This window comes from Dendrobates tinctorius, unplaced genomic scaffold (genome assembly GCF_039654945.1).
Source record: "Dendrobates tinctorius isolate UK_male_01 unplaced genomic scaffold, ASM3965494v1 ptg000070l, whole genome shotgun sequence".
Taxonomy (NCBI): domain Eukaryota; kingdom Metazoa; phylum Chordata; class Amphibia; order Anura; family Dendrobatidae; genus Dendrobates; species Dendrobates tinctorius.
The window spans coordinates 9108569-9134614 of record NW_027361738.1 but is presented as its reverse complement, the minus strand read 5'-3'; the positions used below and the strand labels follow the sequence as shown (position 1 = coordinate 9134614).

The 26046-nt window shown below is 43.1% G+C and overlaps 1 protein-coding gene across 1 annotated transcript in view; it reads right to left on the bottom strand.

The window, feature by feature from the left end:
- The window catches only part of HIBADH (3-hydroxyisobutyrate dehydrogenase), a 241502-nt gene that overhangs the window by 12898 nt on the left and 202558 nt on the right, over positions 1-26046 (bottom strand). The window contains exons 5-6 of the mRNA XM_073581362.1: positions 18468-18601; positions 18097-18173 (exon numbers count right to left, since the gene is read on the bottom strand). Of these exons, the coding sequence (XP_073437463.1) occupies positions 18097-18173; positions 18468-18601 (211 nt within the window). The remainder of the gene's footprint in view (positions 1-18096; positions 18174-18467; positions 18602-26046) is intronic.

Below are 26046 nucleotides of genomic sequence, written 5' to 3'. Positions count from 1 at the left end.
ACCGATTCCTTCCCTGCATGCTATGCGCATGCGCCATAGGCCGCGGCCGCGCCTCCTTCCTGCTTCTTATGCTCCGGCTGTGCCCTGACCCGGAAGCACATTTGGACCAATGGCTGACCAGACGGGGCCATATCAGGCCGCTTCCCCCTGAGGGAGGCGCCTGATCGTTGTGTTTCCTGACACTCTGGCCTCGCTCCATCGTGCACACTCTGCTCCTGCAGTTCCTGTCTCGGCTGCTCCTCACAGCAGCTTCTCAGTCCTGCTACCCGTGTTCCTGTCGTCCTACTCCAGTCCTGCCTTCACTGTTCCTGCCGTCCTACTCCAGTCCTGCCTTCACTGTTCCTGCCGTCCTACTCCAGTCCTGCCTTGTGTTCCTGCCGTCCTACTCCAGTCCTGCCTTCACTGTTCCTGCCGTCCTACTCCAGTCCTGCCTTGTGTTCCTGCCGTCCTACTCCAGTCCTGTCTTCAGTGCTCCTGCCGTCCTACTCCAGTCTCAGTCTTACTCCGGTCCATCCTGAGCCGCCCCTCTCGGTATCGGCTACCGTGGTACTCGAACCCCTGGGCCTGCTCCTAACGGTCCCTGTATAGGGGTCGGTTCCACCTGGCAGCTCGCCCGGGGTCCCTCGGTGCCACGGTCCAGAGGGTCCACTCTCGGAGCTCCCGCTCCTGACCACCCACGCTAACAAACATGTTAGATCATTTATTTTAATAATGCTTTTTTCCATCTTTTTATTTCCAAACTACCTTCCTGTGACTATACAACAAATTCTACACATGACAAAGCATAGTCTCCTGAATAAAGACTGAATAACTCTCCCATTTCATTTCTCTATTAAAGCCCGAAACAGGTATTTCATTCAAAGCTGTCAAAAAAAAAAAAAGAATGTGGCATCTCTGATCGCTGTAAATACATACATCCAACAATTATAAATAAGCTGCTTCTATGTGCTGAACGGCTAAGCATGTGACTAATGGGGGATCCGAATCAATACAACTAAACCATATTGACCGCGAAGTCTATGCTGGAAAAATTCCTAAATGTCACCACTGACTGGGTGTCTCAAGCATCAGAAAATATTTAAAGAACCATGTACTGCATATTGCATTCCAGATAACAGCTGGCCGCTTTTTAGAGACTCTCAAGCTGAGAATAATTATTCAATCCATACCAAACTTAGCCTGGTGACAATTATTGGTATCAAAGCCTCTCAGACACGATATACATTTGTTTTAATATGACATAGATAGTATCATGACTGACATGTGTCTTTTCATTTTCTTGATAAAAAAATGGATGAGCAGAAATGTTCATAAGTGCTGGTTTAAAAAAAAATGGTAGAATTATGTACAATGTTCAGCTGACTAGGGTCAGACTGCTCTGTCCCCCACTGATTACTAGAATAAAGTGGCATTAGTGCTAAGAAAGTCTCTATTCAAATTTGCTTTTCCATTGGTGTTACAGTAGTTAGTCGATATCACAGGGATGTCATAGGGACAGGCACAGGTTGGTGTCCGGAGGTCTCCAATCCCCTCTCCCTACTGTTAGGTCCTTCCTCTCCCTTTATCATACCGTTATATGTTTATGTTGGGTCGTCCGCCAGACATACCAGTGTCTGTTCGTGACTAGCATCGTTTCCCTGAGTGCCTATGGTTCAAGCTGAAGCTTTTGCACACCTGATTCGGTCCCTCACGGATGACATCACTGAGTTGCGGACACAGGTTGGACAGCAGCTTCAACTTATGTCTGGGTTTTGGTTCTCGGCTCATGCCGAGGCTCAACCGTAACCCAAAATATCTCTCCCGACAGGTTGTCTGGAGGGAAAGATAAATTTATGGTTTTCAGGGAAGCCAGTAAATTATATTTCAGGATCTACCCTCGTTCCTCAGGGAGTGAGTAATAACGACAGGGATTGTGGTCTCCCTTCTTGGGGTGAACCCCAGTCCTGGGCCTCCTCCCTGCTGACTATCTTCGTGGACAAGCTTTTTTGCGGCTTTGGCCCTGGTGTATGGTGATCCTGATGGCGGAGTCTTAACTCTGTAAGATCAAGCAGGGGGTCCGGCCGGCTGAGGGGTATGTTTCACTTTTGTCAGGGTCTGTCAGCTAGGCTTCAAGATTTTCTGGTACAATATGCAACTTCAAGGTCGTTGGAGGATGCCATGGCCCTTGCTATCAGGGTGGATAGAAGCCCCAGGGAGAAACCTACACCAACTGTGCCCTGAATCTTCCTAGGAAGGAGGCTGCCTGACAACCTATGCAGTTGGGGGGGTCTCCTTTCATACTAGGTTGCCTGCGGTTCACGTGATTTTTACATCTCTGTTCACCATTTCTGCTGAAATAATGGTTGGTAGGAAAACACCAAGGTTACTTACCGGTAGCCGGTTTTTCCGGGGCTCATGACAGCACACCTGAGAGAGAGGGATCCGTCCTGCCAGGACAAGAACCTATTGAAATATAAGGGGTGGTACCTCTCCCCCACTTCAGATTGTTACAGAGCATAAGAGGACCTCCCGGTTAATTACACATATAACCAACACATCGTAAATACACCCAATTATTGTGCACATCCATATATGGGTGCTGTCATGGGCTCTGGAAAAAACGGCTACCGGTAAGTAACCTTGGTGTTTTCCCTTCATCCATGACAGCACACCCAAGAGACTTCTGGAGAATTTGAAACACCTTAGGGAGAGACCACTGCTTGCAGCACCCTTCTACCAAAGGTCAAGTCAGCAGAGGAGGATAAGTCTAACCTATAGTGCCTAAAGAAGGTTGATGGTGAGGACCAGGTAGCGGCCTTACAGATTTGGTCAATTGATACCTCTGCTTTCTCTGCCCAGGAGGTTTCCACGGCTCTGGTGGAGTGAGCCTTGATGCCATTTGGAATCTGAGCACCGCTAGCCGAGTAGGCTACACTAATGGCCTCCCTGATCCATCTCGCAATAGTACCCTTAGACACCCCATAACCCTTCCTGCTACCCTGAAAGGCTATGCGGACTGGGACCTCCTCCACTGGCAAATCACAAACATATTCTAGCAGCACTCTCCCAACATTTAGATTTTGAAATTTCTTTTCCCCTGAATTTTTAGAGTTTTCACAGAAGGAAGGAAGGACAATCTCTTGACTTTGATGAAATTTAGAGACTACTTTAGGCAGATATGTCGGGTCTGTTTTCAACACAATCCTACCCTCGTATACCTGCGTATAAGGCGAACTTATAGAAAGTGCCTGCAAATCACTCACCCTACAGGCTGATGTAAGAGCAACCAATATAATTGTCTTGAGGGTGAGGTATTTTATTGACAAGTCATGTATGGGCTCAAACGGTTCCTTCATAAGGGCCTCTAATACTAAGTTTAGATCCCACGAGGAAACTTTTGGAATCGGGATTGGTTTAGATCAATGGCAGGTCTTTATGAATCTTGCCATCCATCTAATAGCGGCCAGGTTACAGTTGTATAATACACCCAAAGCCGAAACCTGACCTTTAAGGGTATTACCGGCTAGTCTCAGTTCTAACCTCGACTGTAGGAACTCTAAAAAGAGACCGATCAGAGGGTGTTGGCTTAACGGTTTCCCCAAGAACTCTAGGAATTTTCTCCACGTTCCGCTGTAGTTATAGGCTTCTTACTCTTTAGCAAAGTAAAAACTAGCCCTGATGAGAACCCCCTACTACTGAAAAGTAACCTCTCAAATTCCACGCCGCAAGATGGAACCCCTTCACCTAGGCATGGAATACTGGACCCTGACTGAGGTCTGGAATCTCCAGCAAGATCCATGGATCTCACAGCGACATTATGAGTAATAGGGAGAACCAAGGTCTTTTCGGCCAGAATGGGGCAATCATAATCACTCTCGGTTGATCCCTTCTGATTTTCCTCACTCAAGGCTACTGGAGGAAATGTGTATGCAATCTTGAAGTTCCAAGGAATTTGTAGGGAGTCTACCGTGAATGGCCTTTCTCTTGGGTTTAGAGAACAAAATCTTTTTACTTTCCTGTTGCTTTTGTTGGCAAATAAGTCTATTTCCGGCATCCCCCATAGGTGGACTATCTGTTGGAAAACACCAACGTTTAAGGCCCATTCCCCCTGTTTTAGCCCGTTGAAGCTTAGGAAGTCTGCTTCGATGTTCTCTGCCCCCTTTATGTGTAGTGCTGTAAGGGATAAGAGATGATGCTCCTCTAACTGAAAAATGTAGTTGGTCGCTTCCATTAGGGAGTATGACCTTGTCCCCCCTGGTGATTGACATATGCTACAGTTGCCCGGTTGTCTGACATAATTCGGACGTCGCTACCATGGAGGAGAGGAACACACTTTTTTAGGGCCCTGCTCACCGCCCATAGTTCTTTTAGGTTCGAGGATGACACCAGCTCCTGAGGACCCAAAGACCCCTGAATTGCTTGGCCTCTCGTGTGCTCCCCACTCTGAGAAACTTGCGTCTGTTAGGATCACGTCATGTCACCGGTGTTTCCCAAGGAACCCCTGATGTCAGATTTGTCCTGTCTGACCACCATCTGAGTCCCTGGCCCCCGTGGAAAGATTTACCTTCCCTCCTAGAAACCTCTGTGCTGACAGGATTTCCCATTGTAGATGTATGGAATTGTGCCTAATTGACTGCTGGGATACAGGACGTTGGGGTTCCCAACGGTGACAGTGCGTTTGTTAGGGACATTTGTGGTTGCTCTATGGCTGCCAAGGTTAGATTTACCACCTTCTCTATTTTGTCCTTGGGTAGAAGACAAGCTTGTAGCTCGGAGTCAAGGATAAAACCCAAGAAGGTCTGCAACTTTAGGGGTTGTAATATTGACTTTTGGGTATTCACCATCCAATACAGTTCTTGTAGGGTCTCTGACACCTGTCTTAACTGTACCGCACAGTGATCCTCTGATCTTCCTACTTTCAGAAAGTCGTCGAGATAGGAAACTATAACCGTGTTTTGGATTTGGAAGAAGGCTGTCATCTCCGCTATGACCTTGGTGAATACTATCGGGGCTATTGATAGGCCGAAAGGAAGGGCTCTGAACTGAAGGGCTCTGAGACTGCCCTGGATATACTGGCCACCCTCAAATATTTTTGATAACCTGGATGTAGAAGGTTGAGGTAATACGCATCTTTTAAATCAACTACCACCATAAAACAATTGTGATGGAGGAGCTTTATGGCTGTAGTCACTGGTTCCATCTTGAAGGTGTGATTTTTCACCCAATGATTGAGATCCTCGAGATTTATAATAGTTCTGAATGAACCATCTGTTTTTGTTTATTAAAAAGAGTGGTGAATAAAACCCCCTCCCCTACTGTTCGCGCGGAACCTCGGACAGAACTTGTTTGTCCACTAAGCTCAGGATCTCTGTCTCTAGGGTCAGCTGTTCTTCTAACCCTTTTCTGATGGGGGTTACTACAAATGTTTGTTTTGGCTGCTGAAAAAAAAAAGTACAGTGGGGCAAAAAAGTATTTAGTCAGTCAGCAATAGTGCAAGTTCCACCACTTAAAAAGATGAGAGGCGTCTGTAATTTACATCATAGGTAGACCTCAACTATGGGAGACAAACTGAGAAAAAAAAATCCAGAAAATCACATTGTCTGTTTTTTTTTCATTTTATTTGCATATTATGGTGGAAAATAAGTATTTGGTCAGAAACAAGCAATCAAGATTTCTGGCTCTCACAGACCTGTAACTTCTTAAGAGTCTCCTCTTTCCTCCACTCATTACCTGTAGTAATGGCACCTGTTTAAACTTGTTATCAGTATAAAAAGACACCTGTGCACACCCTCAAACAGTCTGACTCCAAACTCCACTATGGTGAAGACCAAAGAGCTGTCAAAGGACACCAGAAACAAAATTGTAGCCCTGCACCAGGCTGGGAAGACTGAATCTGCAATAGCCAACCAGCTTGGAGTGAAGAAATCAACTGTGGGAGCAATAATTAGAAAATGGAAGACATACAAGACCACTGATAATCTCCCTCGATCTGGTGCTCCACGCAAAATCCCACCCCGTGGGGTCAGAATGATCACAAGAACGGTGAGCAAAAATCCCAGAACCACGCGGGGGGACCTAGTGAATGAACTGCAGAGAGCTGGGACCAATGTAACAAGGCCTACCATAAGTAACACACTACGCCACCATGGACTCAGATCCTGCAGTGCCAGACGTGTCCCACTGCTTAAGCCTGTACATGTCCGGGCCCGTCTGAAGTTTGCTAGAGAGCATTTGGATGATCCAGAGGAGTTTTGGGAGAATGTCCTATGGTCTGATGAAACCAAACTGGAACTGTTTGGTAGAAACACAACTTGTCGTGTTTGGAGGAAAAAGAATACTGAGTTGCATCCATCAAACACCATACCTACTGTAAAGCATGGTGGTGGAAACATCGTGCTTTGGGGCTGTTTCTCTGCAAAGGGGCCAGGACGACTGATCCGGGTACATGAAAGAATGAATGGGGCCATGTATCGTGAGATTTTGAGTGCAAACCTCCTTCCATCAGCAAGGGCATTGAAGATGAAACGTGGCTGGGTCTTTCAACATGACAATGATCCAAAGCACACCGCCAGGGCAACGAAGGAGTGGCTTTGTAAGAAGCATTTCAAGGTCCTGGAGTGGCCTAGCCAGTCTCCAGATCTCAACCCTATAGAAAACCTTTGGAGGGAGTTGAAAGTCCGTGTTGCCAAGCGAAAAGCCAAAAACATCACTGCTCTAGAGGAGATCTGCATGGAGGAATGGGCCAACATACCAACAACAGTGTGTGGCAACCTTGTGAAGACTTACAGAAAACGTTTGACCTCTGTCATTGCCAACAAAGGATATATCACAAAGTATTGAGATGAAATTTTGTTTCTGACCAAATACTTCTTTTCCACCATAATATGCAAATAAAATGAAAAAAAAAACAGACAATGTGATTTTCTGGATTTTTTTTTCTCAGTTTGTCTCCCATAGTTGAGGTCTACCTATGATGTAAATTACAGACGCCTCTCATCTTTTTAATTGGTGGAACTTGCACTATTGCTGACTGACTAAATACTTTTTTGCCCCACTGTATATTTAGGCCTTCCTGCACTATGTTCAGAACCCAGGTGTTGGAGATGTTTTCCCAGGCCTGAACAAAGAGTGAAAGCCTCCCCCCACAGGAGTTCTGAAGTCATTACGAGGTCTTTTTGGCTGAAGAGGAGGGGCCACCGAACATGAATCTGGACTCAATTTTTTCCCCTATCCTCCCATTTTCTTCTTTCTCCTGGAGGACGACCTCTGCTGAATTTCCTCCTCCGAAAAGACAGAATTCTCTGATCCCCTGAGAATCTGGGAAAGCCCTTCTTCCTGTCACTTGCTTTCTCTAGAATTTCATCCAGACAAATAGAAATTGGCCATCACAGGGTAGCAAACAAAGCTTAATCTTAGATTGTACATCTCCTGGACATCCTTTGAGCCATAACGCATGCCTTGCTGCATTCGATAATCCAGCTGCTCTAGCCGCCAGTCTCATAGAATCAGCAGATATATCTGCAAAAAAAAAAAAAAAATGCGGGCCCATGTAACAAATACATGTCTGATAGAATTTTCTCTCTCGCTACCTTGGATGCGAGTTGCTCCTCAAGTTGCTGGAGCCAGATCATTAATGAATGTGCCATACAGGTTCCAGCAATTGCTGGCTTTAGCCCCCCTGCTGCTGCTTCCCATGTGTGCCTCAGGAAAGTGTCCGCTTTCTTATCCAAGGGGTCCCTGAGTATCACTGAGTACTCTAAGGGCAACACTGACCTTTTAGATTACCTGGAAACCGCGGCATCAATTTTTGGAACCTTGTCCCATATTTGTGTCCTTCTCTGCAAAAGGATACCTTTTAGAGGAATTGGGTAGGACACCTGACTTTTCCGGTCTCCTCTATTCTCTATTAATGAGGGCCTGAATCTTGGCATTGACCGGGAAGGTCCGTTTTTCTTTTCCTATAATCCCCCAAACATGACATCTTCCAGCGACTTAGTCATTTTCTCCCCTTTCAGGCCCATACTAATGTTCTTAAGCAGACCATCCGTGTCCTCTACAAGAAAACATGGCCCACCCCTCGTATCATTGTTCGGGGAAGAGGAAGATGGGGATTCAGGATGGCCTAGGCCCTGAAACGAGGGTGAAGAGGAGTCCAAATTAGAAGGCAGATCCTTAAACTTTTTTCTTCCCTCTCTTCAGTAGTGACTTAAGAGACACCTCCACCTCCGACCTGTTAACTGATCGAAGGTTAGCTGCAAAACTGGGGGTCTCTTCCGCAATGGTTTTCTGGATGCAGTTGGAACATAGGTCCTTCTGCCAATCCTTCGGTAGGGGATTTTTACACAGAGCACAGACCCTGTTATTTTTCTTTCCCACGGACTTTCTTGGTTTTTCCTGCAGATTTAAACAATAGGGGCTTATTAACACCTAGCCGAGATTCACGGAGATCACTCACCACCCGTTGATAACCATGGGTACCGGACTTGAAGGCTGTGGTGGGAAACATAATGCATCCACTCTGAACACCGAGGATTCCCGGGATCTCTGGCTGGGACAGCTGCTGCTTCTGACACTTGAGCGGCTGTCACCTTTGTGTCCATGCTGCTGATGAGCTGTCGGTTGCCCTGGAGGTGGTGGTGGCGATTGTGTTTGCCGTTGCTCTGAGTCAACTGACTCCATTTTTCCAGCAGTCTCCGGTCCTGGTGTTCGTGCTTTAAATAACACCAGCCTCGCTCCGGTGTATGTTGCCCCTCCCCCCTGCGACCGCCGGCCACCGTTGATTTTCATACCGGCCAGCATCACACAGGGCACCACTATCTTGCTTCCAGCGCTTCTCTGACATCAGCAGGGCGTTTCTCCCATCCTGCCTTGCGACACCCATGACGTCTGCAGTAACCGAAAGAAGCGCCGGCCACTCCATGTGTCATCCAGGCAGGAGCCGGCCCGGGGAGGGCAGCACAGTGGATCTAGCCCGACACCCGCCGGGAATGTCGCCCACGCCCTCATCATGTACAGCAAGCCCCCGGGGGACCTGTGGATGGCGCTTCCAGCACCCGAAGGCTGGCGTTACAGGTACCAGACCTGCTCTTCCCACGCCGGGACGGGCCTGGGATCTTTTTTCCTTTTACCCATGACAGGTATCACCTTTCAGTACGGGATCCCCATCCAGAACAGGAAGCCAACTGAAGCGGGTGAGAGGTACTGCCCCTTATATTTCAGTAGGTTCCTGTCCTGGCTGGGCGGATCCCTCTTTTTCAGTTGTGCTGTCATGGGTGAAGGGAACACTGAGACTATTCCAGTTCTTGTGAACAGAGGAGCGCTTTGCTCAGACCCATGGTCTAATCGGAAGGGCACTAGCAAGATCCATTCCTATTCTTGCTATTGATTCTGTTCCTTTCAGCCAGAAAAGTTTGACCTAAGTCGAACATAATGAGAACTTGTGCATAGGGACTCTATGTAAAGAGTTCTTGTCGTGCTACATGTTGGAGGGTCTGTAGTAAATATATGGTAGATTCAACTCAGCCTTACAGAGGACTTCAAGTGGTCCATGTGTGGCACGCAAGATTTAGTCTCCACCAGACGTGGGGATATTGTGCAAGAACGAAGGTACAAATTCCAGCTCTAACCAGATCCAATAAAAAGATAAATCTTTAGTTGCAGTATAATAAAATTGAAGGCATTGTTGTGAAGACCGTGTCTTAAGAACACACACCATGTTCGAAACGTGTCCGGTTATTATCATGATTGACACCAACTTCTCTTTAAATTTTTGACTCTTCATTACGATCTGGGAGGGTCTGCCTACTTTCATCGTCTTAAGCCTTTCCTGGCTGAAGAAACAACACGGTCATCGATTGACGGTCCAGAGAAATAGTCAGTTGGGGCAATTTTTGTAAAAACAGTTGCCTGGGTGCTATTAGCGCTGCTCTCTTTACTAAATCTACCCCTTCTCCAGTGGAGGTAGCTAAGGTGCTACTGGAGAATAGGGGTAAGACTCTACCCACATATATTAGGTTAACACTAGACCTCTGTGTTCTCCCAGGAAGATTGGTCAGGAAAATGTGGTGGTTCCCACTGAGTATCCTGAGGGTAAGAGTTTTGTGACACGGAGGCACGCCTCAGTTATCTGTCCTTCAAGGAAATTATCATCTTGTTCCAAATGTACGTGTGGTAATAAACGTTCAGGTCCAGATCCATGTGTGCACAAGTGTGGGTGTCCACTAAAAACCATCAGATGGAAGAATTCATCTGGGATTTGAGGTTCTAGGGTGGTCAGTCCGTATAGGGTGGTGACCGTTCTTAGCCCTATGACCGTCCAGTTGGATTTACCCCCAGTGATGCTTATCCATAACTTGTTCCACAAGTTGTAGCTCAGGAGATTTGTTGAGCCTCCAGAGCCTACGTTATTACCATCACTGTCTGTCTGCATTTGCTATGACCATGAGGGCCAGGAGGTGACTACGTAGGTGAATGCTAGCATTTTGGTGTGTCCCTGTCGTATGTCATTTCCGGACAAGTCCAGTCTTAAGGGTCCTGAGTCCACCTGTAGAAAAAGGGGCTACTATCACAAATCTTTAAGGGATTTATGGCAGCTCTGGGTCTGCTGGAATTCTTATTTTTTTTCCATTAATCCAACAAGAGTTAATGTCAGTCTCTAGCTGGCAGCTTCTTTTAAGCTGGTCAGCTGATGTTGGTCGGCAACCACTTCCACCGCCCTTTAAATAGTCACATGAACCATCAGCTGATCATCAATTAAAGAGTTAATTCTATGCAGACCAGCTAGGTGTGTGGAGCTCTACTTTGGCTGTGGTATTCCCGCTGCTGGAGTTCTGTTTATCTGGTGCAGTTTATACTCTGCTACAATGGTGCTTAACAGCAGATTCTGAGTCAAGTTGTATTCTTTCTGTATGTCCCTTGTTTGTCTCTTTCCCTGTGTAATATTACCTGCAGTGGCAATGCTAGAGTCCTTAACGGTCAGTACACAAGCCAGGGTCAGTAAAGATGATAGCCAGGCACTAGGCACTTGATGGCGGCGGGAGGACCTGCATAGGGTGTTAGGAAAGACTAGGGACAGGCACAGTTTGGTGTCAGAAGGTGTCCCCATCCCCCTCTCCCTACCATTAGGGCCTTCCTCCACCTTTATCATCCCCTTGCACCTATATGTTGTGTCGTTAGTCGGACACACCCATGTCCGTTCGTGACAGAGCCCCAATGGTGACAGTGATGATAATGCCTGTAAAGTGCTGTGAAATATGATGGCACTATATAAGCAAAGCATAATAAATACCGTAAATAATAAATACAATGTTTCTTGGTGATAAATACAGTTTCACCCCACAATTACTACTTCTCACGTAAAATGTTTTATACAGGCAAAGGTGCTACTATTTTGCTTTTTGGAATAAAAAAATAAAGGAGAAAGGCACGGTAGTGCCATTTTTGCCAGAAAATCTGCAAATAAAGTATAAAGAACATACTTCTCATTATTCAGTCACATCTTGTTTCATTTTTCATGGCAAGAAACATTGGGTAGAGCATAATGACGAAGCCATTCCTGCCTCCTCTAAATTTCCTTATCCATTGACATTTGGTGCACTTCTAACTTAACAAGCCTAAGGACCAGTTTATTTTAATTTTGTTGCTGTCAGCCAGAGAACCTATTACATCTGAAGATCCTGCGATACCGGCACAGCTTCATCAACATCAAATAAATACCACAAGAAAAATAAATTGGTAGCGTTGAAAGAGATGATGCTGGCGGGAAGAAAAAAAAAACTAAACAAAATTCTTGACACATAGTTTTAACAATTAATTACACAGCTAAAAATTTACTAGATAGTAACTGGGAAGGCTCTGATAAAGCACGTCAGCTTACACTTGCAGTATGACATATCCATATCCAATGCTTATTTTCTTCTGAAAACCTGTACGCTGTTAAGCCCTTTTTTTATTAAAGCAAGTGTACCATTAAAAGAGCAAGCCGGAAGCATTTTGCATTTCATCTTTTTCTGTATTCTTCTTACTGGTTTCCACATAGGTTTCCACATAACTGACAGTGAAAATTAGACATGGCATTAAAATCAGTTACTGAAGTCCTCTGTCTTCCTCTAAGACCAAAGCATGTAATGGTCTAAAGCCGGCTGGAATATAATTGTCATTCAGTACGAGTCTTTCCTAGAAAGTCATGCTTCATTGGAGAAGACTGAGTTTCCATTTGAAATCAACAAATTAATCCGAGACAGGTATCTGAAAGGGCAAGTTTAATAGGAAGCAGCTACTGGGCTCTCAACCATGATAAAATGTTATTGCTGTTCCCCTGTAAATTGGCTGGGAACATATGATACTTTCTGCATAAGAGGCCCATTGCTGTTCGAGAGATATACTGCTGAAGCTATCAAAATTATGACAGTCTGTCAGTCCCCATAATAGGCTGCCAATGGCTTTGCTGTGTGAGCGCTACTGTTTACAATTGGGAACATTCTCCCCGCAGTAATAAAAATAACATAAAAGAAAGCCATTATGGTTACAAAATATGAAATAAAACACTGAATCGCTTGTCACTATTTCAATGAGGGAAAAATGGAATCGCGAAAGGGCCTTAAAGTGTTAAAGCTTATTTTCTTTTCCACGCTTTGATTTTAATATTACGTGTGGGTTTGATATAGTCACAACAGAAGAAAAAGTACATCGACAGGTATAAAAGCAGTAATCACGCTACATGTTCGGAAAATCCTGTGTCAACTGCAATAGAGGCTATTCAACAAAAAACTATTTCTGGTCGCAAGATCATGTTAGAAAAATCATTAAAGTCAAAATCGGTAGGTTGCGGGGCACTCTATAACTCAGTAATTGAATGATCCACACAGAATGAAATTAAAGGGAACGTGACAGCTGATGCATGCCACATATGGTGTATTTCTATATTCAACAGAAACTGTGGGACACATTCTGGTGCCAATTTTACCCACTTCTTGTGCAAAAATGTTCAATCTGGGGCTAAAAAATTTTGTGTGGTAAAAATGTAATTATTTTTTCTTCACTGCCCAATGGTATAAAATTCTGTGACACACTCTTGGTATTATTATGATTATTACACCCCTAAATTTAATTCATTGAGCGGTGTAGTTTGAAAAATGTGGTCACTTATGGGGCGTTCTACTGTTCTGGTACCTCAGGGGCTCTCCCAGTGGGTCATTGCACCCTCAAACCATAATAATAATAATAATTTTATTTCTATAGCGCCAACATATTTTGCAGCACTTTAAATTATAGAGGGGACTTGTACAGACAATAGACATTACAGCATACCAATAAACACATAGATCTAAACAGATACCAAGAGGAATGAGGGCCCTGCTCGCAAGCTTACAATCTACAGTATACAATCGTAAAATCTGCGCTTTAATATGGCGCCCCTTCCCTTTTGAGCTTTGCACTGTGCCTCAAAAGTAGTTTTCACCCACACGTGGGGTACTGGCACACTCTGGAGAAATTGCACAGCAAATTCTGGGGTCCGTTTTCTCCTGTTACCCTCGAGAAAATAAAAAATATGGGGCTAAAAGAAAAATTGAGGGAAAAAATGTGTTTTAAATTTTCTTGGCTGTGTTATAAACTTTTGCAGGGCACCTGGTGGTTCAAGGTGCTCACCACACATCTAGATAAGTTCCTTGAGGGGTCTAGTTTTCAAAATGGTATCACTTGTGGGGGGTTTTCCATTGTTCAGGCACATTAGGGGCTCTCCAAACGTGACATGGCATTCGCTCTCAATTCCAGCCAATTTTGTGTTCAAAAAGTCAAACCTTTCTCCTTCCATTCCGGGTCCTGCCGTGCACCCAAACAGTGGTCTTCCTTCACACATGGGTACCAGCAAATTCAGGAGAAATTGCACAACAATTTTTTGGATCCATTTTCTCCTGCTACATTTGTTAAAATAAAAGATGTGGTGCTAAAAAATCATTTTTGAGGAAAAAATTTGATTTTTAATTTTCACGGCTCTACGTTATAAACTTCTATGAAGCACCTGGGGGTTCAAGGTGCTCACCGTGCATCTAAATACATTCCTTGAGGGGTCTAGTTTCCAAAATGTGGTGACTTGTGGGGGGTTTCCACTGTTTAGGCACAACAGGGGATCTCCAAATACGACATGGCGTCCGATCTCAATTCCAGCCAATTTTGCATTGAAAAAGTCAAACAGCGCTCCTTCCCTTCCGAGCTCTGCCATACAACCAAACAGTGGTTTACCCCCACATATGGGGTATCAGCGTACTCAGGACAAATTGAACAACAAATTTTGCAGTCCAATTTCTCCTGTAATCCTTTGAAAAATAAAAAATTGGGGGTAAAAAGATCATTTTTGTGGAAAAAAATATGATTTTTTATTTTCACGGCTCTACATTATTAACTTCTGTGAAGCACCATACATCTAGATAATTTCCTTGGGGGGGATCTAGTTTCCAAAATGAGGTCACTTATGAGGGGTTTCCACTGTTTAGGTACATCAGGTGCTCTCCAAATGCTACATGGCGTCGTCTGCTCTCGATTCCAGCCAATTTTACGTTCAAAACCTCAAATGGTGCTCCTTCCCTTTCAAGCCCTGCCGTGCGCCTAAAGAGTGGTCTTCCTCCAAACATGGGGTATCAATGTACTCAGGAGAAAATGCACAACAAATATTGTGGTTGGTTTTCTCCTGATACCCTTAAGAAAATTTAAAAAATTGTGTCAGAATTAAAATTTTTGTTAAAAAAGTTAAAATGTTCATTTTTTCCTTCCACATTGCTTCAATTCTTGTGAGGGACCTGAAGGGTTAATAAACTTTTTGAATGTGGTTTTGATCACCTTGAAGGGTGCAGTTTTTAGAATGGTGTCACTTTTGGGTATTTTCTGTCATAATGGCCCCCAAAGTGACTTCAAATGTGATGTGGTCCCTAAAAAAAATGGTTTTGTAAATTTTGCTGAAAAAATGAGAAATCGCTGTTTCAACTTTTAACCCTTCTAACTTCCTAACAAAAAAAAAAAAATATGTTTTAAAAATTGTGCTGATGTAAAGTAGACATGTGGGAAATGTTATTTATTAACTATTTTGTGTGACATAACGCTCTGATTTAAGGGTATAAAAATTTAAAGTTTGAAAATTGTAAAATTTTCCAATTTTTTTGTCAAATTTACATATTTTTCACAAATAAACAAGAAATTTTGAAGAAACTTTACCACTATCGTAAAATACAATATGTCACGAAAAAAACAATCTCAGAATCAGTGGGATTCGTTGAAGCCTTCCAGAGTTACAACCACACAAAGTGACAGTGGTCAGATTACAAAATTAAGGCCTGGTCATTAACGTACAAAGTGGCTTGGTCCTTACGGGGTTAAAATATAAAGAAAAGTGTAGTCCGAGCCTTGTCAAACCAACTGTCTATGAGAAAAAACAAGCAAAAGTGATGTTAGACAGGCAAGTTATTAGGGGCACTTTGCGGGACATCCACATTTAAAAAAATTGTACTGGTTATGCATTATCCCCATTTTTCCAGCATTATTAATTGGATTTTTATAAAATTAATAAAGAGCTTAGAAATATATATTCAAAGGATCTAGAGATACAATGTATACCCTTATCCAAGACTCCTAATAATATCGTACTAATCTGGTCGTACGCAGCTAAACAGATATTTGTACTCAAATACTATACATGGGTTCATTCAGGTATTCAAGTAACATTAATGTGAGAAAACAAAGCTATCATAGGCAGGAATGTATTGGCTTTTCTTACCTCAACTGCTTTCTAGATATAATCTCACAGCTTGCTACAATGTTACGGATATTGATAAACCAATTATCGCTGATGCAAAACAAATTTATATTTTATCTCAATTACTCTATGACACAAGATAGTTTACTCTCACACTTCAATAAAAACTCAATTTCCAGCGTTAATTAATAGACAGTCCAAGTATAAAATTGAAAGTCAGCAGTGTGATTAAGCCACTAACAGTGCCGTACTTCTAAACTATCTCAGAAAAATGCAACCATAGTGATAAAAAAAAAAAGGTAAAGAGCACTACAAAAGACAAAAGCTTCACAAGTCTTGGTTTACACACCCTCCAAACCTGCTAGGAACCTTAGTTTGTGATTACGAATCAAGGCAGCGATTTTTGGGGAGGAGGTTTCAGCATGATTTTCCCAAAATTGTGGTAAACATGTTGTGGGTAATAAACTTAGGATATGTTCACACTGTCTTTTTCAATGTGGATTTAAATGCACAACTCATTAAACATACACATCAAAAACTGATAATTTTTTTATTATATATATATATATATATATATATATATATATATATATATATATACATACTTTTTGATGTGAATTTATGATGTGTGTTGTGAGTTCATTTTCCCCTTCACCATTGAGGTCTGATGAACTCCTTCTTCTGGTGAAGGAAGGTAGTGAGGCTGATTACAAAGCACCTGAGCAGAATGATGATGACTGGGTGACTGGGATTGCTGACTGGATATAAGGCAGCCGACGCCCTTCTGCCTTGCGGGTGATTACTCTGAGGGATTCTTGGAGACCAGTCTGATTCCTGCTCCTCAAAAGCTAAGTTTTCTGCTCTACTTTTTGCATTTGTGTTTTGGTTTTGTTTTGCCTTGTTGTTCTGTATTTCTGCCTTTCCCTGCTGGGTGAGCTGAATACCTTTTTGCTCTGTCTTCAGATAATACCTGAGTACTGATATAGTCTTTTTGAAGCCTAGCGTCTTCAGGGCTTTTTTCCCTATCAGTCTGTTGGCTCTTGTTTTTGAGAGGGTTTTGGCGGATTGCAGACAGCAGCTTTTCTATTCTGTCCTATTTAGTTAGGCTGAGCAAATGATGGGGCCCAAGCTATCTTTCTATCTGTGTGAGTGTTTTTTCATCTTGCTTCACAGTCATTATATGTTGGGGGCTGCCTATTGCTTTGGGGTCTGCTCTGGGGCAGTTTAGATTTCACTTTCTGTCTTTAGGCTATGTAGTTCTCCGGCTGTGATCGAGGGGTCTAGGGCACCGTAGGAACCCCCCACGGCTACTGCTAGTTGTTGTTGTTAGGTTCAGGGGTCTGCAATCCGATAGCTGCCAACTTCTCTGGCTTTCTGGACTTAGCTAGTATTTCTGTTTTTGCCTCCTACGGTGACTCATTCATAACAGATGTGTATTCGCTTCAAAATCCATTTTAGTGTGAATCTACTCAAAGGGTAGGCTCACATGTGGCAGATATTGTTGAATAAAATTCTGCAACTATTCTATTCATCTGCAGAAACCCATGTGCTTGCTGCCGTTATTGGGCCCAAGGCTGTCAGGATTTCATTGGCAGTCTGTGTTCACACGATGAGTTCTTTTTTGCAGCAGTTGTCCAAAAACGTGGTAAAAGGCGGCAATTTCACAATGTTTTCCAAAATCATGGTAAAAACATGCATTTTTTTTCTCTTATTCTAGTCACCAGTATTGGAGTGTGAGTGTCAATCTCATCTACACTTCCACTCTTGATTGCACAAGTGTGCATGTCCTCAACTTTCAGAATTTGTGCATTTTACTGACAGCTAATGTTGGGTGCATCTATTTGCAGGATTCCAGCCCAGGTCACTAGTCTTTGGCTGCTGGACGGCAAATTTTTTTTTTCGGGGATCTCCGGCATGACACACTAGCATGGCTAATCAAAAGCGCATTGGGGATCTCAGAAGGTCAGAGACTTGCAAGCTTCTCGTCCAACGACCAGAGACTACTGACCTGGCCAATGGATCACAGTCCTGTGAATCGATTTGCCCAACTCTAACAACAGCCCATTAAATTTATGATGCTTAATTTCTACTGTGGAGGCGCTGTAGAGAAAGTGATCACTTCCTGCCTAGTTCACCTACAGGAAACAACTAATCCATGGGGGGTGGGGAAGTGGTCAAACAAGACATGATGTGATCAAAGAACCCACCAAAAAGAAAACAAATTTTAACAGTCATTTTCTTTTGACAATCAAACATTCAATAAAAATCTTATATGTCCTGTGATCAATGATATCACGGTATTATATGTTAGCTGTTTCAATTAAAACTTTTAAAACACATTTTAACTCAAAAAACAAATATATCGCACATACCTGATTCCAAGATTCATAGTTTCCGCTGTTCCAATCATACTAATAGCTAAAAGCATGTTGTTGCAAATTTTTGCTGCCTAAAAATAAATTTTGTAGAGGAAATTAGTAAGGAAACACCAGGAGGATCATATTAGATTACTAACTCATGAAACTAAGCTATAAGTCAGTGTTTCTCAACTCCAGTCCTCAAGACCCACCAACAGGTCATGTTTTCAGGATTTCCTTAGTATTGCACAGGTGATGCTGTTAATGCTTGAGCAGGTGATGAAATTATCACCTGTGCAATACTAAGGAAATCCCGAAAACATGACCTGTTGGTGGCTCTTGAAGCCTGGAGTTGAGAAACACTGCTATAAGTGAATATGTCATACCTGCCCTGTGCCAACCTCTCCACAGTAGATCACATTGGCTCCCATACATGTCAAAAGCTCTTTAGCTGCATCAAACTCTTGTTCAACACCACCGACCATAAATGTCAAGTTCCCAGATTTGGCAGCACCAACACCTGGCAGAAGACGACAATGGGAATGATCAGAAAAGAACATACATAATTCAAAATCCAATACGCTTATAATTGACAATTGGGACTTCATAAAGGACTCATTTCTATTTTAGAATACTCTACAGTTCCAGCCTTGGACTGTGCTTATCAATCTAATATATTTTTACAAATGCCTAGCACAATATTCATTGGCCATATTTTCATAAATAATGAGGGTCGTTCATGTGGCCGTGGTTAATAAAAACATGGATTGTTAGGGTACAAATTGGTATATCGCCAAAAAAAAAACAATTTTCTCATTTGACACTTGATCGTAGTGGTTGTTTAACTCTGGGCAATGATTGGGAACGAACATTTGTTCAAATGATCTTTGGCCTTTATTAAATTCCCTTTAGGCAGTAGAGGAGTTGACTCTGAAATCGGATGTTTACTTAAGAAAGTAAAAGTAACTTTAGTACTTTCATTATGTGTGACCTGTCCGGAGTTCCTGCACAGACAGCGAGATTGCCTTGTCTCTGGCCAGTTCCATCTTCAATCTGGCTCGTCAGATTACTACTGTAACCTGATGTGCACGAATTAGGTCAACCACCCAGGTCTATTAAACCAGTCTGAAGTGGTGGGACACTGCCTGAGTATTTAAATACTCCAAATCTCTGACTTTTTCCATCCCTTCACTGTCAATATTTTAGGAATGATACATCAACCTCGGCTGCTGCTACTTTGGCATTTTATACCTCACTATCCCAGCATTGCTACAACTCTACTACATTAGTTGCCACGATTGCAGCCCTGCCGCACCACTTGCCATAATCCAGTCCTGCCACATCACTTGCCGTAATCCAGCCCTGCCACATCACTTGCCATAATCCAGCCCTGCCTCATCACTTGCCATAATCCAGCCCTGCCGCATCACTTGCCATAATCCAGCCCTGCCTCATCACTTGCCATAATCCAGCCCTGCCTCATCACTTGCCATAATCCAGCCCTGCCGCATCACTTGCCATAATCCAGCCCTGCCGCATCACTTGCCATAATCCAGCCCTGCCGCATCACTTGCCATAATCCAGCCCTGCCGCATCACTTGCCATAATCTAGCCCTGCCGCATCACTTGCCATAATCCAGCCCTGCCGCATCACTTGCCATAATCCAGCCCTGCCGCATCACTTGCCGTAATCCAGCCCTGCCGCATCACTTGCCGTAATCCAGCCCTGTCGCAGCACTTGCCGTAATCCAGCCCTGCCGCATCACTTGCCGTAATCCAGCCCTGCCGCATCACTTGCCGTAATCCAGCCCTGCCGCATCACTTGCCGTAATCCAGCCCTGCCGCAGCACTTGCCGTAATCCAGCCCTGCCGCAGCACTTGCCGTAATCCAGCCCTGCCGCAGCACTTGCCGTAATCCAGCCCTGCCGCAGCACTTGCCGTAATCCAGCCCTGCCGCAGCACTTGCCGTAATCCAGCTCTGCCGCATCACTTGCCGTAATCCAGCTTTGCCGCATCACTTGCAGTAACCCAGCAATGCTATAAAATTGTTGATGTTCCAGCTCTGCTTCATCTGCCACCATTGTTCCTACTCATCTGCCCTGCCACACTAACGCCATCTATCCTTGCCATTTAATAACTGCTCATCCGGACCAATGGCTTTGAGGACCCACATTCCGAGGTCAGACATAACCCAATGCCTGAGAATGACCTGATATAAAATGGTCCTGATGGCTGAATAAAAGCTGACTTAAAGTTGAGATGACAGAATAACATCTGAATTGGTAACAAGGCAGGGAAAATGTTCAGAGATAAATATTTACTAAGTAAAGGATTAGTGAATCGCTAATTCCTTGAGAAGACATTTTGAATGTCTAGTGTCCTTTTCCAGTTGCCTTTCATTTCTCACTTCTTGAGGGAGAAAAACAGCTCATTAATTACTGGCAATGATACTTTACTGATCCTTCAGCTGTGTTTATCCACAGTGCATAATAATGAATTCAAGTAATCCTGTGATATGACCTGAAACAAATTAAGATGACAATTCAAGCCAGATCTTACAAACAAAACCCAGTATTATCCATCATAGGTCAACAGCTTTTTATCTCGATTACAAGCCACTAAATTGCTACAGAGAGCCATTTATTAGAGCAAAATTAATGCTGACAATGGCTCTCAGCTGGTTAATTTTTTGACAGCTGCACTCTCTCAGATATACAAACACTTTAGGTTGTAAAACGCAAAAAATAAATTACTAGAAGAAAAAAAAATGCAGTACAAAGAACAATTAATCATTTCAGGGGAGGGTAAACAAGAAAATTTATACTTTTTTTTCCATATTGAATTTTATTTAGAAAGTACAACCGTCCCTAACTGGCAAGAATTAATGTAAATTCTAAACAGAAAAAATAAGACATTAGTAATTTACAAAAAAAAATAAAAATTAAATGTTTATGACAATTCATTAACAAAACCATCTAAAAAAACATGTTTAACCTAAGTAGAAGGCAAGTTAAAATTAGATCAGCTGGTCTTGTGTTAAATAGTTTCACCTTTTGAGTGACCATATATTTTAGAAAAGAAAAATAAAGAGAGTTTAAGCATATTATTATTGCCTGCTGAAACCAAGCATAGGCACTCGGTGCACCCTTGGTGTGGCCTAATAGTTCACTACACTTCTGTGGCCACTATTAAACAAGAGTTGTCAATCCAGGATGAGGAAGGTGGAGAGAGATGGAAAACACATAGGGGGAAGGTCCACTAAACTTTTTTGCCACACCTGGGGTGAACCGATTGCCTGTGCTTTGTTTAAATAATCATTTGCTGAAACACTCCCTTTTAGCAATCATTTATTTTTACTTTGAAAAAGGTAGGGTTGACCTCGGCCGAGTTGCTGGCCACAAGGTCTGTAAAAGGGAGACTTATATTTAAGGTATATCTCAGAAAGAAATCCAAGAATGGTTCTGCTATCTTGTATTGTGTACAGACGCTACAGTTAGTTTTGTAGGTCTAATCTAATATATAAAGCTCAAGTGTGTGTATGTATGCGTGTATGTCCGGGATTGGCATCCGCACCGTCGCAGCTACAGCCACAAAATTTAGCAGAGTCACACGTCTGGACCCCGAGAGTGTTCTAGGCTATGTTGTGAGGCAAAATTTTAACCCTGCGCGTTCCAATTCACCAAACAATTTTGCCCATATCTACATAATGGGGAAAAAGTGTGTGTGTGTATCAAGCCCCGCCCCTCATTATGATGTCACAATGGTTGCCATGGCGATGCTGATGTCATCATAGGTTGCACGCCCCACCGCTCATTATGATGTCATAATGGTTGACTATGGGATGGAGGATGTGTGATGGGTATATGGGCACTGGACTATGGGATGGAGGATATGTATGACGGGTATATGGGCACGGGACTATGGGATGGAGGATGTATGATGGGTATATGGGAACTGGACTATGGGATGGAGGATATGTATGATGGGTATATGGGCACGGGACTATGGGATGGAGGATATGTATGATGGGTATATGGGCATGGGACTATGAGATGAAGGATGTGTGATGGGTATATGGGCACTCGACTATGGGATGGCGAATATGTATGATGGGTATATGGGCACAGAACTATGGGATGGAGGATGTGTGATGGGTATATGGGCACTGGACTATGGGATGGAGGATATGTATGATGGGTATATGGGCATGGGACTATGGGATGGAGGATAATTATAATTTGCTATAACTAACCACAGTTAGTTACTATGCCCGGGAAGCACCGGGCTCTTCAGCTAGTCATTAATATAAAATAATTAAGCAATTTCCACAGATGATGCTCCAAAATCAGTCTCTTTGATATTAGACACTGTGTGTAATTATATGGCAGACTAGGAGGGCATTGTTAAGTAACCCATGATACCCTCCTTCTGTAAAGCCACTGAGATGCCATTGTTAAAGAGAATCTGTCAGCCGGTTTTTGGTATGTAATGTGAGAGCAGTATAATCCAGGGGCAGAAATCTTGATTCCAGCAATGTGTTATTTACTGGACTTTCTGCCACTCTTTCAAGTGACTTAGACTATGTCTAAAGGTACTGTCACACTTAGTGATGCACCAGCGATCCCGACAAGCGATATAACTCCGGTCAGGATCGCTGGTGCATCGCTAAGTGGTCGCTAGTGAGCTGCCACACAGGCAGATCTCACCAGCGACATAGCAGGGGTCGGGGGTCGCTACTTACTTGTCAGACGAGGCAATCCTGACGTCCTCCCGCCCAAGTCCACGCGTCGCTCGTCGGCGCCACAGGAAGCTGACGACAAGAAACGGCCCAGGCCGTTCTCGCGCGATCAGCGACAATCAGCAGGGAGCCGGTCGGAGGTAAGTATCAGACATAGCGATATCGCTAGCAATATCGCTGCTACGTCACAAAAACCAGTGACAATATAGCGATATTGCTAGCGATATCGCTTAGTGTGACAGGCCCTTAAGTGACATCATTGGAATTAGGGTTTCTGCCCCTACATCATGCTGCTGCCAGATTACATAGCAAAACCTCCTGATAGATTCCCTTTAAATGGCCAGCATAGGACTTGGGTCTTAACCCTGCCAGTGCTGTATAATTTCAGCACTATGTGATAGCTGACGCCACCTGCTGATGGAGTGGATGCAGCTCCTGAGCCTGTGCACCAACCCTATGCCATAATAGTACAATCTTGTTCAGGAACCACTCATGCACCACAAGACTAACACGAATAGTTTAGGCTACTGCACACTAGGATTTTTGATCCGGATCCGCAGCGTTTTTACCGTGTGGATTTGCACCAAATCCGTAAAGGGTAGCTCAAACAATGTTAATCAATGGGAATCCAGAATTGGTGTGCACATGCTGCGGAAAATTCCACACTGATTCAAAGTGTTTTATTTTCCGCAGCATGTCAATTCTTTTTGCGGATCTGCAGCGTTTCTGCACCCATTGACTTACACTGAATCAGTCAAATCCACAGCTAAAGTGCAGGTGTGAAAAGGTCTGCGGATTTGCATGTCAAAATGGAGATGTCATCGAGAGATGTGACTGCTCTACCCGACCCCCGGTGATACACTGACAGGAGGTGATCCTCCCGCAGTGTACCACTGGCCGCTGTCATTCACATATATTTGTTTTTTGTGTGTAATTATTATATTTGAACATGGTATGTAATGATATTATGGTCTTTAGTGAAGAATGTAAAAGAAGAGGCTGGACAAGGAAATGACATCACAATTTTTTTTTATGTTAAATAATTTTTCTTTAGCTTGCGAATCCGCAGAGAAAACCGCACGAAAATCCGCATCAAAAGTGTGCGGATTTTCAACTGCGTTTTCTGCTAAGAGAGGCAGAATCCGCACAGAAATTTACAAAGGCAAATTCGCAACATGCGCACATAATTAGAGTTCGGGTGCCTTAAGATCATTCCTCTTTATCATTGACCAGTTTAAATCTAGCATCAGTTAAAAAAAAAAAAAAAGAGCATTATGGTCACCAATTCCTGGACCTTGACAGAAGAATTTAATTTTTTTTTAATTGGTTACAGTGCTAAGTGAACATACATGTAGAATGCATTCCTGCATCAATATATAATGGGGAGTATGAATCGTTAAATGTAACATGCAACATTTGGCTACCATGTATGCAATATATAACTACTTTATATACAAATAGTATACAGGTCAACAGATTTATCATCATAAAAACCAGAGCAGCAAAACCATTAATAACCGACACTTCGATAATGCTATTGTTTACTGTTGTAATGATGATTTGCTATTATGCCCTAGATCATCGCCAGAAACGTGCGCATGTACGAGCCATTCCTTATCAGTATAGAGGCTGATACTGGATGCAATTTAACATTACATTGAGACATGCTTTCAAATGCTCATCAACATTGATACAAAAGACCATCAATTTGTGACCTATATAGTAGTCGCTTTTATAAAAGTAAAACGATTTAGACAATAAATTGGGGTTATTCACAGGGGCTCCGGTAATGGTAATTGAAGTCACTTTCTTATGGTGTTAGGGACAACAATTACATGGGGACACACTTTCATTGTATCAGGGTGAATACATTTTAGTGTACAGCTTGTAGAACAAATGGATTATACAACTCTATAGAGAGTGCAACATGCTCATACTGTAATCCCACTGGGAAAGTATGGAGTTAGATTCAATAGCCGCAATCGGGACCAAATAAGTGAGAATTGACTGTAGCAGACTTATACCATCTGGACGAGTTGTAGTGATTGCAATTATGTACATAGATGGGTATTGGAAGGAAGAAGTCCATGTATAATGTACCGGATGCCCAACAGTACGCATTTACAAACACCAATTTGAGGTGTAATACATACATCAGTAGCCTGGAAACCAGTCCTTAAAATGTTAAGGAGCTAAGCTCATGAATGAATGGGGATGAGGTGGGGAATGTTGTATATCTCCATTATCTCAAAGCATTCACCAGTGAGACAGAAAGAAAGGTTTATAAAATAAGGATGAAAATTGGTAATTGTGCAAAAAATAACTGGCTGATGAAGAGGAAACAGGTGGGATCTGTAAACCAGTTTTAGACCCAGTTAAAAGGGAACCTGTCATTAGGTTTTCCCTATATAGACCATATCCACCACCTTTAAGTTGTTTTTTTGAATAGCAGTCTAGTAACCAGTTGGTAAGTTCCCAGTTCCTTGGTCTAAAATATAACTTTTGCCATCCTCCTTGCACCATATGCTAATCGGCATGGTTTGGTCCAATTTGGTGTCGCCAAGTCTGTGTTCAACACCTCCTCTATCCTCGCAATGGGAGGCTCTACAGCTTAGACTGATGTGTGGGACGTCAGCCACGGTCTGGTCAAATCTTGTACCTGCACAGTAGTTCAACAGACTCTGTGGATGACGTAGAAGGCACGATAATCAAGGCAGGAAGGTCGAAAACTGCTGGAATAGAGGAGGCAACGAGTACAGAGCAGCCACACCCATCGGACCAGGCAAATTGGCAGATGGCATGGGAGATTATAAAAAGCCTTTTCTTTGATATGCAGCTAGGATTTTATGAACAGGTTGCTGGAGTGCGGTTGAAGATAACTTAAAAAGGTTGTAGATTTAGTTTACATAACACATTCAAGGTCACCATGTAATTATTTTTTTTCTTCCATCATCTCAATATTTAGAAAATATTCACTAAATCATAAAAAAAAGAAAGTATCACAACAAAGGTAGAACTGGAGAATTTGGCAGGTTTAAAGCAGAGGTGGTTATGCAGATGTAAGGGATCATACATGTCACCATTACAAGCTAAAATAGGAAAACACTAGGTAAAGAAGACCTACCAAAAGATCTGGGGACAGTGGTAAACAGTAAACTGACCTGTAGCAACCAATGCCAGGCTGCTGCTGCCAAGGGAAATAAGATCAGGTGAAGCATCAAAAAGCA